Source organism: Cylas formicarius, unplaced genomic scaffold (genome assembly GCF_029955315.1).
Source record: "Cylas formicarius isolate icCylForm1 unplaced genomic scaffold, icCylForm1.1 PGA_scaffold_10__41_contigs__length_53128322, whole genome shotgun sequence".
In the NCBI taxonomy this organism is placed as follows: domain Eukaryota; kingdom Metazoa; phylum Arthropoda; class Insecta; order Coleoptera; family Brentidae; genus Cylas; species Cylas formicarius.
In genome coordinates this window covers 1,913,344-1,931,383 of record NW_026844214.1, presented here as the reverse complement: position 1 = coordinate 1,931,383, position 18,040 = coordinate 1,913,344, and the positions used below count along the sequence as shown (strand labels likewise).

At 33.8% G+C, this 18,040-nt stretch overlaps 1 protein-coding gene across 6 annotated transcripts in view; it reads right to left on the bottom strand.

The window, feature by feature from the left end:
* The window catches only part of LOC132708287 (RNA-binding protein Pasilla), a 114,308-nt gene that overhangs the window by 28,710 nt on the left and 67,558 nt on the right, over window positions 1-18,040 (bottom strand). For all 6 annotated transcript variants that reach the window (XM_060680513.1, XM_060680519.1, XM_060680516.1 and 3 more), the window contains 3 exons: window positions 9,808-9,954; window positions 3,536-3,690; window positions 3,313-3,466 (listed from right to left, as the gene is read on the bottom strand). In XM_060680513.1, the coding sequence (XP_060536496.1) occupies window positions 3,313-3,466; window positions 3,536-3,690; window positions 9,808-9,954 (456 nt within the window). The remainder of the gene's footprint in view (window positions 1-3,312; window positions 3,467-3,535; window positions 3,691-9,807; window positions 9,955-18,040) is intronic.

Genomic DNA, 18,040 nt, shown 5'->3' with positions numbered 1-18,040 from the left:
TTACAATGATGCTATTAGGAGCAATGTTTGGAACAAGTTTGTTTTTAAACTTTCAAATAAATCAGGGATGGTGTTTTCATAGTAATCCAGAGAAGAATCTTTAATATTTTCAGCAGACAGAGAAAGTCCATTTAGAATCCAACCATCTTTAGAGCTAGCATACAAAATAGTTATTGTTTTACCTCTTTTTGATGGCGCGTTTGTTTTACACTTATCAGTTGAGTCAACCCAACCCTTTTCCGGGGTATCATAAGTGTCGAACCAGGTTTCATCCAAGTAAATAATTGGCCTTTGTTGTTCTCTGTAAATCCTATTTTTTTTCTAGATATTCCAGTCGCCATTTCCGAATTCTATAAGGTTGTTCGGAAAGTCATTTCGTTTTTTCCCGTCAGAGGACTTAATTACGTTTTTTCGAAACCAACTTCACACTTAAGCCGCATAACCATTATATGTCTTAAGAGCTGATATTGCAAGGCTTGTGTGTGAAAAAGTTCTATTAATTCTACGCAGTAGTTTTTGGTTGGTGCCCTTTTAAATATGGAGAGCAATAAGCAGCATTTTCGTCATATTTTACTTTTTTACTTCAGAAAAGGTAAAAATGCTGTCCAAGCGAGAAAAAAATTGACGGATGTGTATGGAGAAGGCGTGTTAACAGTACGCCAGTGCCAGAACCGGTGAAAATTTCGATCCGGCAATTTTGATGTCGAAGATGCACCACGGTCTGGAAGGCCGGTCGAAGCTGACAAAGATGCGATAAAGGCATTAGTTGATGCAAATCGGCGAATAACCACACGAGAGATCGGTGAGAGATTAAATTTGTCGAATTCGACTGTTTATGGCCATTTGAAAGGCATGGGCTTAACCTCGAAGCTCGATGTGTGGGTGCCCCATGTCCTTACGGAGCGAAATTTGTGTCGTCGCGTTGACGTGTGTGATTCGCTCCTCAAACGTCAAGAAAATGATCCATTTTTGAAGCGGATTATTACTGGGGACGAAAAATGGGTTGTATACAACAATGTTAAACGCAAGAGGTCATGGAGCAGAAAAGATGAACCGGCTCAAAGCGTGTCAAAAGCCAACATTCACCAAAAAAAGGTGATGCTCTCCGTTTGATGGGATGTCAAAGGAATCGTTTTTTTTTGTGCTTTTGCCGGACAATACAACGATTAATTCAGAAGTCTATTGTCATCAACTGGACAAATTGAATGATTCACTTAAAGAGAAGAGGCCCGAATTAATCAACAGGAAGGGTGTAGTGTTCCACCAGGATAATGCGAGACCTCACACAAGTTTGGTCACTCGCCAAAAACTTTTACAGCTTGAATGGAACGTACTGCAACATCCACCATATTCTCCAGATCTGGCGCCTTCCGACTACTATTTGTTCCGGTCCCTGCAAAATTTTTTGGATGGCAAAACCTTTACCTCAAATGAAGATGTCAAAAACCACCTGAACCAGTTTTTTGCCAGCAAGGACCAAAACTTTTATGAGAGGGGAATTATGTTACTGCCAGAAAGATGGCAAAAGGTGTTGGACCAGAATGGCCAATATATAATTTAATAAAATATTTATTCATTATACGAAAACTGTCTTTCATGTTCCCCAAAAAAAACGAAATGACTTTCCGAACAACCCAATAAAAGATTTCATTAAAATTTGCCTTTTGTCAATTTTTTTCAAGCCTCCTAATTAAGATATCTAATGTAGACACGCTTTGTTCCTCGTATAACTGGTAAATTTTACGCCGTATTATATCTTGATCGCTTTCATCTACACTCGAGAAAATGTCTGCATCGCTTCTTTTTTTCCTCGCTGAAATGGGATCGTTCACAATTTTCGATACAGTTGATGTTGGAATTTGGAAGTTGGAATTCGCACACGCTGTATTACACACGAAATAAGAATGATTACTAATAAATTTAAACTAAGTAGTATAACAAGCAAAAGGATATTAAACACAGGCAGATAAATTATTTTCTATTACGGATCACAATTTTACCTGAATTTAAATTCCAAAACTTTAGGTAATAATCTTGTTGCATTGTATGGTAATGACCACCCTTGGATAATCCCATTCAAAAGCAATTGGTCACTTTCTTATATCTATGAACAGACAATACAGAGTAAAATGCGAGCGCTTATGCGTTATCTTAGCTTTTTTTTTAAGTTTTTTTTTGTTAGCCAGTCGAAGTGCTAACATCGTATAGAATATGATATACCGACAAAAACAGAAACAAACTTTTTATTTTATTGTCCTAATTTTTTTATCTTTTTTTTAAATTTTGCCTGTGTTTCTGTGTTCTTTTGTACTTTAGAAGGAATTTCATTTCTTCACTGTTCAAAATACCTAACTAAAATAGATAAGTTAAAATACGCTGTTTAAGAAAAAATATTTTTTCTTGTTGTTTTATATCGAATCTTTAAAATTTGCAAAAACTAATTTAAGAAAAAAAAAGAAGTAGGTTAACACGTTTTACAACTCCAATTTTACGTTTTGTCAGCAAAGTGGCATATAAAATTGCAAAAATTCGTAGCAATTTGTGTCTTAACAAATAGTTTGTTCAAGTAATGTATAAGTAAAAAGATAAGAATATGATGATGGACATAATATTAGTCTATACATCTTTTTGTTTTCAATTCATGGAAATTACACCTAATAATATATAAAAACAGGAAAATATGTTTAGCTTAATATAACAAAAACTGTGGAACTGGCTTATTTTTTTTTTAAATCAATCTATCTATTGTGATCAATCTGTTCTGATATCTTCGCAAGCTTTCAATAATTTTTAGTATTTTGTTCGTAAGAATGTGTATACCTCACCCTGTATAAATCGTGTAAACGATTCGAACTAACTTCAAGTTAAGTATAGGATAAATGACCGTACCAATTTATAAAATTACAACAGTCGGAAACGGTGTCAGAAATATAAACACAGGACATTTTTGACGAAAAAATGGCTATAAATAAAAAAAAAACACTTAGTACAGACCATAATAAATCTACATTGGTATATATGGAGTATATATTAATGGTATAATCTCTAGGCTGTTAAATTGTTTCATTTAGTCTCACCCATAACTTTTGCATTTAACATTATTTTCTAAAACAAATCATAGAGGGACTAATGTGTGAATATTATTTGTACTGGTGTAAGGCAGTAAATTTCCGACTCTAAAATATCAAATTATTAATTAAAATCAAAATTATTAATTAATACACTGCAACTAGCCTGTGCTTTAGTCACGGGTTGCGACATATCTAAAACTCTGGTGGTATCTAAGGTTTGTTCGTAAAAACCTCCGCTTACCTATCACAGTAATGCATCTCTCTTGGAGACTAACATCTTTGGCCTTTTGCGAAATCTGGACGTACGAGCCGCTGCTTTCTTTGATCTGCTTGATGTAGTTTCCCGCCTTGCCGATTATCATGCCGGCCGTACTGTTGGGAACCAAAATCTTCACCTGTTAAAGGTTAGAAAGAAGTAAACAAAAACCGTCCGACAAATCAAGTAAGTAAAATCATCGTCTTACCTGCTTGTCGCGTTCCTGAGTCAACTTACTGTCTCCCGCCTCTATCACCGGTTTCGTCAAGTCAGGTTTCTCCCTGATCTTGTCCATTATAAACTCCAAAACTTTCATGATCGCTTCCACGTTGCCGGTTATCAAACAAACCCTTTCCGTCGTACCTGGAACAAAGCTCAAATTTATAATCTGCGATATATAAATAAACATGTTTTATTAATAAATAAATAATTTGGAAAATACATTGTTTTCGAAATTGTTAGCAAAATTAATAATTAACCTTCGACGCAAAGCGAACTGTTGAATCCACAACGGAGGAAAAATACGAAAGCGAATAACTGGTTGCATACTCCACAACAAGATTGCTTTCGAAAAATCGTCACTGGGCGGGGCAAGTTCGTAGCGGGTAACGCGAAGAAGCTTTTTATTACAAAAGGAAAGAGCTTCGCGGTTTCGTGTGGTAAAGGGACGCATTGTTTTTTATCGTGCTCCTGCGGACCACTATGGAACTTTCGCAATAACGGTGTAATTTAATTGCGCATGCACCCTGTATAAAATGTCCTTCACATCTCGTCGAACTTCAAAGTTAATGATATTTTTTCAAATATCTCGCGCCTTGTGTAATTGACGAAACCTGAAACTCTCTCGCGACACGGTTTACGATATTGTTCAAATAAAATTAACGGTTTTTCATTTATCGCCAATAATTTATCCACAAAAACGGCAATTTTTAGGATATTTTAGATTTTTTGCCCATAAACGACACACCCTGTATATGATACAATCACTGTTCGAAGTAGAAGAAGACTGGTTCAAGAATTTTTTGAAAATAGTAAATGGTTTTCGAGAAAATAAGTTTTTCCTGAAACCATGTAGTGCGCCCATTGACGTCATCGCGTCTTGACAGCCCCCGAAATAACGATTTCAATATGGATTTTTTCAAATATCCTGAGCAGCATATGTGATAGAGGAAAACCGCAAATACAAAAATTGTAGCTCGTGATGCGGCGTATGACACCGTTTGAATCAATTAGCCATATTTTTTACGATTTTTGATTTGCGGCTAATAATTTACCCTGAAAAAGAACAATTTTCTAGGTCTTTTAGATTGTTGCTTATAATATTGCACTGGATCTTCTGCGTCTGCCGGTTAAACAATTTTGCCAATCGGATGAACGATTATGGAGGAAAACATATTTTTCTGGAAGCTAAAATGACCAAAAAAACCATTTCAAACATTAAAAAAAAATACTTGGTAAAATTGGATTGCGCTCAATTTCTACCGTACAAATGTGAACACGGACTTTTACTTCTCCATGAAATTTGAAGTTGATATCTGCAAATTTAGGACACTTAACACATTTCTTTATTTCCCGACCCCCCAGCTCCCCCAGTTTCAATAGGCTTCGTTACGGAGCTAAGCCCTAGATATCTGTCAAATTTCCAGTGCGTGGCTTCAAATTTCGGACACTTATCGTGTTTACCAAGTTGTATCTTTTCTCCAAGTTTCCAAACTCAATTTCCGAACACCCTGTATTAATTTGATTGGCCTCATTCGTGTAAATCTAAAAATAAGTTCAAGGGGCCTATTGTCGAAACTGCAATTTTAAACAATACGTGTGATGATGATGATGATGTTCTATTTACACACAGACTTCAATTAGATAGATTATCAAAACAATAAAAGCCAAAAGCTTGCCGCTAGATGACGTTCCCTTTTCTTTTACGTTATCCGTTATCCGTAGGGATCTATTTGGCTATAAATAGTTAACCTATAAATACTTGGTTGGATGAGTGACAACTTGTGTAATCGCGACGTACGTAAGTTGTTGTATTCTAGGAGCAGCGTGCCAACATTTTCTTTTATTTTCATTGATTTCGCGGTGCAGATTGTTGATGTATGTGCCGCTCAAACAAAACAAAAGTCAATGCCAAAGTTTTGAAATAGAGGCGCAAATATCCGACATGTAACACGCGTAATATCACGTAATTAGGTAACATATTTTTTATATTTTATTTTATTAAATAACCAACAGAACGAAGTTCCAGTAACAGTACTTAGTTTATATGTAACTAAATAAACCATTCTACACAAGAAGTGGATAACTTTATTTGATTAGAGCTATATCAATGGGACACACATATTGTACAACGGAGAGCTGAAACCTAAGCCGGTATGGTCTGTTTCAATCTTCATCAAATTGGCTTTTGCCCGCAATCATGGAAGCATTACGGACGAACTCTCAAAGGTGATATAAAAAAAAATGATTTTTTAGGTGGGTATAATCTTATACATAATTATTTATTTTTTTCAAAATGTCTGAAACAAAGACTCTAAGGGGTTATACATGCAATGATATGGAGGAAGACGTAGAACAGTATGCACTGTTCCTCGATTTCAGTTTTTAAACTTGATGAGGCGTAGCGGCGCAACAAATCCGATTTCTGACCCAGCGTGTATTATGGTTATAATACGGTGTTCACGTTCACTGCAATCTGAGGCAAAGATGGCCGAAATGGCGCGCTTTGCGAGACTAAAATTTCAGACGATTTATCTTGACGAAACACAAATTTGTCACGCATGGTATTTTTAAAGAGGATTTTGAAAATGTAGAAATTCAACATGACGCCCAAAAGAAAAACCAAAGTTTGGCCGTACGCAACATAGTAGGCCTAAATTTCTATCGCGAAAATTCGAACATTTCGGCTCCTATGATAACTAAAATATTGTGGTTTGTCAAAAATGGCCACTTTCCCTTTTCACCCTGTATCTACGTATGGGTATAGATTTAAAATAAACAAAGCTAGATACTTTTCTTCGTCTGCATAGACGCCTAAAGGAAGATAAAAATTTTTGTCCAATGTTTTTTCTTAACAGTGACCTTTTTTTTTCCTGAACATTTAAATGAATCTGGGCATATTTTGCGAACATACCGCCATAAAAATGACACACTTAAACTGAAAACTATCAAATCGTCAAACTGTCAAAATCTAATTAGTTTAAGGTTAGATTCGAAATGAACTGAAAATATTTTCTTTTTTCTTTCTGAAATGCTGTACATACGTTAGTTACTAATTTAAAAGTTAAAAATAATCATTATTATCATCAATAATCATTATTATAGTCAAAATAACTAAAGATGAAGGTAGAGGTTCAGCTTTTGTAACTTTACGATTATGGATACGTACAATCCAGCCTGTCATATGCCATCTAGTACTGGAGTAACAGTGACAGGGGAGCGGTTCACAACATTAATCCCATATTACTTTAAAGGTTAATGGAAATAAAAATTTGTCTGTTGTCAATTGTTGTCAATTGTATGAGGTGTATTTTTCTATTTTTATTTTAAGAGTGTATTTTAAAAAAAGCTGTGGTACACTAAATAATGCCTCTTTATACGTAGTATATGTGTGCCAAATTTCATTAAAATATCTAAAGTGATATTACAGTTATTAAAAAAGATATATTTAATTTCTGAAAACTTTACCACACTGCATCTGAAAAGTTACGCCGTTTAGGACGTATGTTCGTAAAAATGGCCCCAAAAATAGTATAGTATATAATCTTTATTTAGCATTATCCTACATAAAAAATACAAAATATAAATTCTAAATATAAAATACAAAATTCCAGATAAACGTAAACCAAAAGCTAAGCACGCGGAAATCAGAATTTGGACAATGCATGGCGTCTTAAAAGTATTTTACATTTATTAAGAGTATTACAGTTTTTAATATCATGCGGGAAATAATTAAAATGGTTTAGGCTTTAATTACTGAGTTTCAAAAAAATATCAAAAAACCGCGTCATTCATGGATAAAAATGAAATTTTTAAACATAAGTCACGCAAAAAATCCGCCATTAACGGGGTTGCCCAATTTTTTCGATTCACGTTGTGTAAAATTATTATTTATTATTCTATCAACGAAACAGTAACAAATAACGAGCAAAAGTTCTTGCCTTCGAAATAAGATTATTTTCGCCAACGAACTCGCAGCGTATAAATATTTACATTCTCTTAAAATGCGTGTTGGCAAATCGGTTCGTTAAAAGTTTACTAATTTCGCAGCTGCAATGAGAGAATAATTATTTTTGCAGACTTCCCAGAAATCGTACACATCCGTCTGTGGTGTTTTAATAATCTAAAACATTATCATCATCAGACTACGGGATTGTCGAACTTTTCGCTCAATATTCAACAACAAAGCGAAGGACTCCATTGTTAGATATTATGAGCTCCAGTGAGACGTTACAACTGTAAGGGCCGGGAATAGATGAACTGCGATGGAAAATTGGAACTATCTTGGCGAAGAGAAAAAAATGGACGAAGAATACGAACAAAGAGGAACGCGCAGCCATCAAAGACTTGCATATCAGAGGATGTGAAGGAATACGACCGCAAAATCACTTGCTAATAGCAATAGCAATAGCAATATCCAGCACTGCTAGAGATCATACTAAACCATCACATTTTATGGACTAACCAAAACTAATCAACCAAGACCGGTCACTATTTAAATTTCGGTTCTCACCATTCTGAAGACACCAAACGAGGAATCATCATCCAAACACTCTGCAAAAGAGCAATCACAATATGCGGTGACGAAGCATCACTCGATGTAGAATTAAGCAGTATTAAAAAGGATTTGCTTCATAATGGCTACACTCAAAAATGTATTGACCATACGTCATCAAATTGTAAACGATTTAGTCTCATATATAAATAACCATAACTTATCACCAATAGATTATTAAGTCAATTTGATTGATAATTTATCACTGTTTGGTGATACTGTTCTACTCGATATAAAAAAGAAGGTAGTCAAAGCTGCAAAAAATCGATATGATATAAACTCTACGGTTACAAAATTTGAAAACGATCAAAAGAACATCAATCCGATTATTCAAAAGAATTTCAGTGACTTCGTTGATGTTGACATTGTATTGTGGGCTTCAGATGAGAGTTACGTCTAAATTTCCCACATACATAGCAAAACGTATCTGGAATATTTAAGAAAGAAATTTAACTGCACAATGCACGAAACGACTGCCCACCACAAAAGCAATTACACAACAAACGGGCTTTCTTCAAGACATGCCGCCACTATACTTCGACCAGAAATATAGTGCTTTTACAACCGACCCCATGATTAAATTTGCATAGTAAAAAGTAACAACTTATTACGTTCTATTTCATTACATTTCTATATAGTATCATTATTAATATACGAAATATTAAGTATAATAATAATAAACTATCAGTCACTTAAAAAATGGTCACTATCGCTACTGTTGTTGCCTAATTCAACTCAGCAACTAATCGTTCACGGTAAATATTTTCTTCTTTTATTACTGGTTTTTCACAGTTAGACCAGCTTTGTACTGATATTTTAGCTCATTAGGTTCGTCTTCGTCTTGAAATTCTGTTCTTCTTATATTTGTTTCATTCTACGGTCTCCATATTTTAAAGTGTTAAAAAACAGGAACCTTAAAAAAATGTTTAATTGTAAGATTCTAGCAAATGTTTATCTGTATTCTTATGACGTACCTTTATCTACCGCGATTATAACATGTACTCTTAAAAAAGACTGTTGCTGTTTAAAAATCGAAGAACTATGTAGAAGACACAAAAATACAAGAAGAAGAATGACATAATAACATAAACAACATCTGTTAGGATGGGTTTTACCAAAGTCCTGCGATGGTCTGGGGTTAAGATACTGTAAAATACTTAAAACGTCAAAGCAATAAATGCACTATATTTTTGGTCGTATTATAACTGACGCGATTACATATTTAGGAATCTCTGCTAATTTATGCAAATTATTATGTAACGTTCCTATTATTAAAACAATAACTATGGAACCTTAAAAATCAATTCAATTGCACGATAGAAACAAAAAAAAACACTATTTTTCGATTAGTTTAGTTCCCGTAACTCCAAAAAAATAAAAAATACCAAAATGGCAAAATCTTTCTTGACCTGTGTGTAATTCAATATATACCCCATTTGACATAATCGGCACAATGCGGTGTTAGAATTTTTGTTTTCGCACATTTCCCCTAATGCGAAATCAATAAATACGTATACATGGCGTATATTTGTTGCGACCTCAATTATTTGATCATCGGGAAGACGTATCGCGGTTTTCGATAAAATATTCCTCGATCATCGTACTTAAGAGCCCCTCGTGACCCCGAAATGGCTAAGATTAATCGACTCTCGTTTGTACCAATAAGCAAATGGGTTGGGGCGGAGGCTGGGGGGGGGACAACTTACCCGGGTAAAAGTCGTGGGATTTTGACATTTTGACTCGCGCGCCGGTGTCTTTCTGCAATTGAGCGATCGTCTCGCCCCCCTTGCCGATAATCGCGCCGGCGGCAACGCTGGGCACGAGCAGTTTGAAATGGTAAGTTCCATCTCCACCTAAAACAAATTTGTAGAGAATTAAGTCGACGTCAAGTACGGCCACGCATTGGTCCCAATTAAGGGAAGTTCTGTCAAAAACCAAGACGATATATACGAGGTGTAGGTAAGGTTACTTTTGTAATTGGGCGGATTACGTACATTCGATCTTTTAGTTGTCACGGTGGTACACATGTCCCTAACATGCATTTACAGATTCAACCAGTTGGCTCTTTTTTTGTGAAACATAAGCGTTAGACATATTTTGTGTGCTCGGCGATATTCTGCTGTCAAAAAAAAAGGAACAAAGAATTTGCATGAAATTTTGTGTAAAAAATGGAATATAGTAAAGTAAAACATTTGAAAGGTTGACAACTGCATTTGGTGAGTCTATTTTGAGCAGAAAAAAATATTTATAAGTGGTACGAGCTGTTCCAAGATGGCCGCTCTGAAGAGGTGAAACGAATGGTATTGAAAAATCGTCACTATTAGAGAAGTGGCTGAAGACGTCGGCATCTCGATGTAAGTGATTTACCAATGTTAGAGTAAAAAATACTCATTTAAAAAGAGCACATTTTCTTTATTTCTTCCCAAACCATACATTCAATTGTTTTTGGAAAAAATACGAATTTTTCGAAATTATGCGCGCTTGGCAACGAAACTCATATCTCGGAGGCGGTTGGTCCTAGGGAACCCCCATTGGTACAGAAATGATCAGCGTCGAAAAATTTTGTTTTCTTATTTTCATCTGTTTGTCCGTTCTCTGTTCTCTGTCGACGTTTCCAATAAACGCGAATAACTTCTAGAACGCTGAAATTTGGTTCCTTTTAAACGGCCCGCAAGATACATAACTCTATAAGAAATAGCCACGATCACACAGTGGCGTCCATCATTTCTTTGCGATTTTCTTCCTTTTTTCGTACATCACTATGAAAGACGATAAGTGTATCAACATCATCAGCCGAAAGTAACAAAAACCCCAACGAAAAAATGGATAAACAACATACACATGTCATCACATGTCGAACTAATCAGAGCTAACCAAAAATTATGATTATATACTATTATTTTGAAAATCATGTTTTGATAGGAAAAACGTTAATAATATACAATGAAAACATAATATAATCTCGGTTATAAAACCGTGGCAAAATATATATTTTTCTCCCTACGAGAAATGTTTATATGACAGCGTAATAGATTTTTGAATTTCGTGAGAAAAAAATACAAGATATTTGAAAGAGACATTTATATTTCAAATTTACACAAACGATTTGATTGATTTGATAAACCAAATGGACTGTTATTTGTCAAAATTTTAAGCTATATTCGTTAATTGCTGGAGAACAAGTAAAGATAGATCTTATAAGGTTGTTCGGAAAGTCATTTCGTTTATTCCCGTCAGCGGACTTAATTACGTTTTTTCGAAACCAACTTCACACTTAAGCCGCGTAACCATTATATGTCTTGAGAGCTGATATTGCAAGGCTTGTGTGTGAAAAAGTTCTATTAATTCTACGCAGTAGTTTTTGGTTGGTGCCCTTTTAAATATGGAGAGCAATAAGCAGCATTTTCGTCATATTTTACTTTTTTACTTCAGAAAAGGTAAAAATGCTGTCCAAGCGAGAAAAAAATTGACGGATGTGTATGGAGAAGGCGTGTTAACAGTACGCCAGTGCCAGAACTGGTTTGCAAAATTTCGATCCGGCAATTTTGATGTCGAAGATGCACCACGGTCTGGAAGGCCGGTCGAAGCTGACAAAGATGCGATAAAGGCATTAGTTGATGCAAATCGGCGAATAACCACACGAGAGATCGGTGAGAGATTAAATTTGTCGAATTCGACTGTTTATGGCCATTTGAAAGGCATGGGCTTAACCTCGAAGCTCGATGTGTGGCTGCCCCGTGTCCTTACGGAGCGAAATTTGTGTCGTCGCGTTGACGTGTGTGATTCGCTCCTCAAACGTCAAGAAAATGATCCATTTTTGAAGCGAATTATTACTGGGGGCGAAAATGGGTTGTATACAACAATGTTAAACGCAAGAGGTCATGGAGCAGAAAAGATGAACCGGCTCAAAGCGTGTCAAAAGCCAACATTCACCAAAAAAAGGTGATGTTCTCCGTTTGGTGGGATGTCAAAGGAATCGTTTTTTTGGAGCTTTTGCCGGACAATACAACGATTAATTCAGAAGTCTATTGACATCAACTGGACAAATTGAATGATTCGCTTAAAGAGAAGAGGCCCGAATTAATCAACAGGAAGGGTGTAGTGTTCCACCAGGATAATGCGAGACCTCACACAAGTTTGGTCACTCGCCAAAAACTTTTACAGCTTGAATGGGACGTACTGCAACATCCACCATATTCTCCAGATCTGGCGCTTTCCGACTACTATTTGTTCCGGTCCCTGCAAAATTTTTTGGATGGCAAAACCTTTATCTCAAATGAAGATGTCAAAAACCACCTGAACGAGTTTTTTGCCAGCAAGGACCAAAACTTTTATGAGAGGGGAATTATGTTACTGCCAGAAAGATGGCAAAAGGTGTTGGACCAGAATGGCCAATATATAATTTAATAAAATATTTATTCATTATACGAAAACTGTCTTTCATGTTCCCCAAAAAAAACGAAATGACTTTCCGAACAACCCAATAGAATAATAAACAAACTTAAAATATTTCTATACAATATAATTAGTTGTTAATGCTACTAGTTAATATATTTTCTTTAATTTTTTATTACGAAATTTTATCACAATAGCGATAAATAAGGCCCACACTATAATGCCAACCTGTATATATTTTAAGTTGGCTGTGCAAAAAATGTTTGTTTATACATTTGAACTTTGGGTTGAATTAGGTCGTCTTTTTTACAATTGCCACCGACGATAAAGGCGATTAGTTAATCGCGATTTAGTGGCCATTAAATGAAGTCGACTTTCGCAAGTAAAGTATTGCGATTGACTCATCCCATTAGAACGGACCAATGGGACAATTCGTCAATCTGGAAATACCGACGTGAAATATACAATCCGTTTCAACGAAGTTCCCAACCAACTAACCCATTTTCCATTCAATAAACTTTCGTAATATTCATCTTCATAAAATTTTCCAAAGCATTACTTATAAACATTATTGCTATTCACGTGGAGGTGTGCCGATGACGACAAGCCGTTGGTATAGGTGGACGTACATGGCATGATGATAAACCTTTCCAACAAATTTAAATTTATCCAAACCAATTATTTTCACTAATTGAGAGCCTTCTTATCGACCGATGTGCGTAAGTGTTGGCACGTGCTTACAAAAAAAAACTAACAACATGGCGACGCAATCTTGTAAATTGATATGTCTACGTTCCCGCCTCCCACACTAATTGTGAAACTGTCCGGCTATAATCTCGGATGACATGCCTCCCTACATTTTATTATAGAATTCACATATGTATGCATTATTATACAGGTTGTCCGATGCTATAGTCAATACTAAAATGAGAACATATTATATTAATGGGTTTTAGCAAATTTATAATGAAATGAATAAACTGACTTAAAAACACAATACAAAAAAGTTAAATTAAGTTACCTCTTTGAATTGTAAGAAACTCAACTAAATTTTATTTAGTTTTAAAACGTTATCATTCTTATTTTCTTTCAAATCGAGTGTTTAAGAAAAATTTAAAGAAAACACTTCATAAAATCTAAAAAAGTTTGTATGACTGTTTCGTAGAAAACTGAAAGACAAACACAACCTTAATGTTTTAATATTTTTTTATAGGAAATTTAGTAAAACAATTGGTGCCATGTGACGCAGACTTTATTGAAGACACTATATGAAATGCTGAAAATACAAATGTTCGTTATTTTTATTTTACGACGTCTAACATATAAAACAAAAAACAAGTTATCTAAGTCGTATTCTATTACATTATCATATAAACGATTGTAATGTTTGGAAACAAAGAGATGAATAGTGAGCGGCATAAAAGTAAAAGTATATTATAAGGACAAAGCTATCTATAATAAGCGACGGATAGCTTTGCTCTCCTATTTATTTTTCGAAAATAAACAAACGACTATAAGAAAATATATATATATATATATATATATGATGACACTATATTCCGGGATATCATCCGTTCGCTCGTTGAACTCCGACTGGAATCCTGCATCCGACTGGAATCCTGCAAATCTTGCATCCGACTGGAATCCTGCAGACGTTTCGCCAAAATCTCACTTGGCATCTTCAATGCTCGCGCTCCGAAAACACTTCGAACACTCGGAGCGCGAGCATTGAAGATGCCAAGTGAGATTTTGGCGAAACGTCTGCAGGATTCCAGTCGGATGCAAGATTTGCAGGATTCCAGTCGGATGCAGGATTCCAGTCGGAGTTCAACGAGCGAACGGATGATATCCCGGAATATAGTGTCATCACATTTTTCCATCCGTGAATCAATACGTGAGAATATATATATATATATATATATATATATATATATATATATATATATATATATATATATTCTCACGTATTGATTCACGGATGGAAAAATGTGAAAACACCCAGTGCTCGAAGTGTTTTCAATGCTCGCGCTCCGAAAACACCCAGTGTTCGAAGTGTTTTTGGAGCGCGAGCATTGAAGATGCCAAGTGAGATTTTGGCGAAACGTCTGCAGGATTCCAGTCGGATGCAGGATTTGCAGGATTCCAGTCGGATGCAGGATTCCAGTCGGAGTTCAACGAGCGAACGGATGATATCCCGGAATATAGTGTCATCACATTTTTCCATCCGTGAATCAATACGTGAGAATATATATATATATATATATATATATATATATATATATATATATATATATATATATATATATATATATATATATATATATATATATATATATATATATATATATATATATATATATATATATATATATATATATATATATATATATATATATATATATATATATATATATATATATATATATATATATATATATATATATATATATATATATATATATATATATATATATATATATATATATATATATATATATATATATATATATATATATATATATATATATATATATATATATATATATATATATATATATATATATATATATATATATATATATATATATATATATATATATATATATATATATATATATATATATATATATATATATATATATATATATATATATATATATATATATATATATATATATATATATATATATATATATATATATATATATATATATATATAGTTCAAATTATTAAACAAGTATACGTTATATTCTTTTAAAATAAAGTATCCCGTAATATATATATATATATATATATATATATATATATATATATATATATATATATATATATATATATATATATATATATATATGTATATATAAAGAAAAAAGAGAAAATAAAAAAGGACATAAAATTTTAAATTTGATAAAGATACGGTGTTGTCGAAACAATTGCCATGTCATAATATATAATTTCGTGAAAATCTGAACTTTTATTTCTTATTTATTTTGAAAAATTTAAATGCGAATTAACAATAAAGACATAATTTACCCCACTAGGTAAGTTTTTTTTTTTAAGAATTGACGTTCAAACGCTTTAAATTGTCTAGGGACACACACTGTTGTATAGTATGTGAGGTATAGTGAGTTAAGATCACATTATGAACCGCGATTCTGTATTTAATCTTATTTACTAGATAAGGACATTGAGTATATATAATACTGTGGAATAAAGCTGCAGAATGCAATTTAAGTTGATTTTCCGTCAATAACTATTAGCATCCTTCTGCGTATATAATGTACATATCGGAGACAAGATTTCTGTATTACCTGAATTCTGTCTTCAGTTAACATAACAATTATCCGTAATTTATAACGTTATTACAATAGAATCTTTGCAATTATCAAGATGCAACAGATTTGTGAACTTTTCTATAGAAAAATAATAATAAACAAATAAAAATGGTTCTAAAAAAACATGAGAACTGAGAAAAAATATTACAATCGAAAACACGTGCAGTGTCGAAGCCAACTCATCCACTCATCTGGCAACGAAACCACACGTTTTGCCAACAAATATAACGCACAGCTTTCAGTAATTTTTAAGTGGGTAATGTTGCAAAAATGCACACACGCCGAAATGGTGTTCCTACGTCAGACGATTCGGACGGGCCGACTGCAGTGTGTGTGTAATGCAACGATGCCGTGTCTTCCGAAAATCAAATATCAAAGGGACATACTATTGCACGGATCACGTTGTTTTGCAAATATGTACCCAAAAACTAATACCAGAAAAATAAGCTACAATTAAAATTTAGTAGACTAGTCGGTATGAGCTAAAAAACGTTATGCAGCTTTGTTTTAAATAAATTAAAGCTTAAATTAAAATAACTGTAATTCGAACTAAGCCGCTCTTCTGGAATATTTTTTTTTCCACTTAGAACCAGATGAAACCTCACCCAAATCATTAGTTAAGGCAATGGGCAATTGCGACTCTTTTTAGTGGTACCGAGTTTTGTAATATCGAAATGCGGAAACACAAAAAAATACTTTGGTTTCAGTCAAGCTCTGAAGAAGTCAAAAGGTTGATTGGCGAAACGTCAGCAAGTTCGACTCAGCAAAAACCGATGCAGGAGGAATCCAGAAGTTTTGTAAAAAGTATTACAGTGGCCTGTCGAAGCTTCTTTGAAAATAAAAAAAAGCTGGACTATAGTATTGTATGTCACGCTCAAGTGACATATTTTTTCCTATAACAATATTCATTAAACTTCGTTATTTTTGTTGTCGCCAGCTGAAAATATCGACTTTTTAAAATATTTTTTTGATTTGAACTCTATACTCAATGTTGAATTAAAATTAAATTAAAATTTCATTGAACTACAAAACCGCGCAGCGATAATTTATCGGCATTTTCAAAAAATAAGGTAGGATTCCGATTTATTGTCTTCAAAAACCTCTAGGATAAAATTTTAAACTCCGCCTCAAAAATCGATGGTTAATTTGTAACGTTTTATATCTTGGTCCTTCCTTTATCGAACAATACCAAAATATCGTGTATCGTTTTCCGTCTGGAACGTTTTTTGTGGGAGGCTCAGAAATTTGAAAAATTAATTAATTATAATTAAATTGAGGGTGTGGGTGGGACTTTTTGGCATCTTCCATCAGAATATCAACGTTCACAAAGGAACGTAGGTATTTTGAAAAATTAAAAACGTAAATTTTTGAAAAAAGTCACGACCAACAAAAACACTTATAAAAATTCTGCACCGAGATCGATATTAAACGATCCGGTTGATTGAAAGTCTCCCCTCCGGAGCTAAAATATATGTAAAAAAGGGGTTTCGAATAAAATATCGATAATTACGACTAAATGAAACTTAAGGGAGGAGGATTTTTTGCAAGGTACATTAATTTTTACTTTCAGTATAAATTTCAGATTTATTGGAATGATGTAAGTATTTTAAAAAAGTAAATTTTTGAAAAAAAAAAACATTGAAATTTGATGTTTTATATCTCACCTATTTATAATAAAAAAAAGTTGAAATATTAACGCTATATAGTTTGGCCCTTCAGTTTTTGAATGACATCAAAAACTTCACTATAGCCCTTTTGATTCAGCGTCGGGAGTAGTATTCAATGGTATAATATGTATTAATGAAAAATGAAATATTAACCACAAACAACCGGACGTAATGTACGCATGATGGAGTGCGTTTTATTCGCATCGAAACGAGGTCTTTGTTTCCGTTGCCAAACATCCAGCCGCTCACAATGGCAACCGGGCGGATCATCCACAGTTATGCAAATATTATGCTTGCGCTGCCAGGTCGTAATGAACGATGCTCTAGGAATAGGAATATCGGAGCCGTGATATTTTCGCAATAAATAGTTTGACGCTTCTTTTGTCCAAAAAATCTTTTCTAAATAAATAAATACAAATTTATATAAATAAATAAATAAACGAAAAATAAATTATTTTGGTCAATAGATATAGAGTTTTGAATGTATTTTAACTTTGCGCATGTAAACACGAATTCAATTATAATCGCCCCTGCGTCTAACC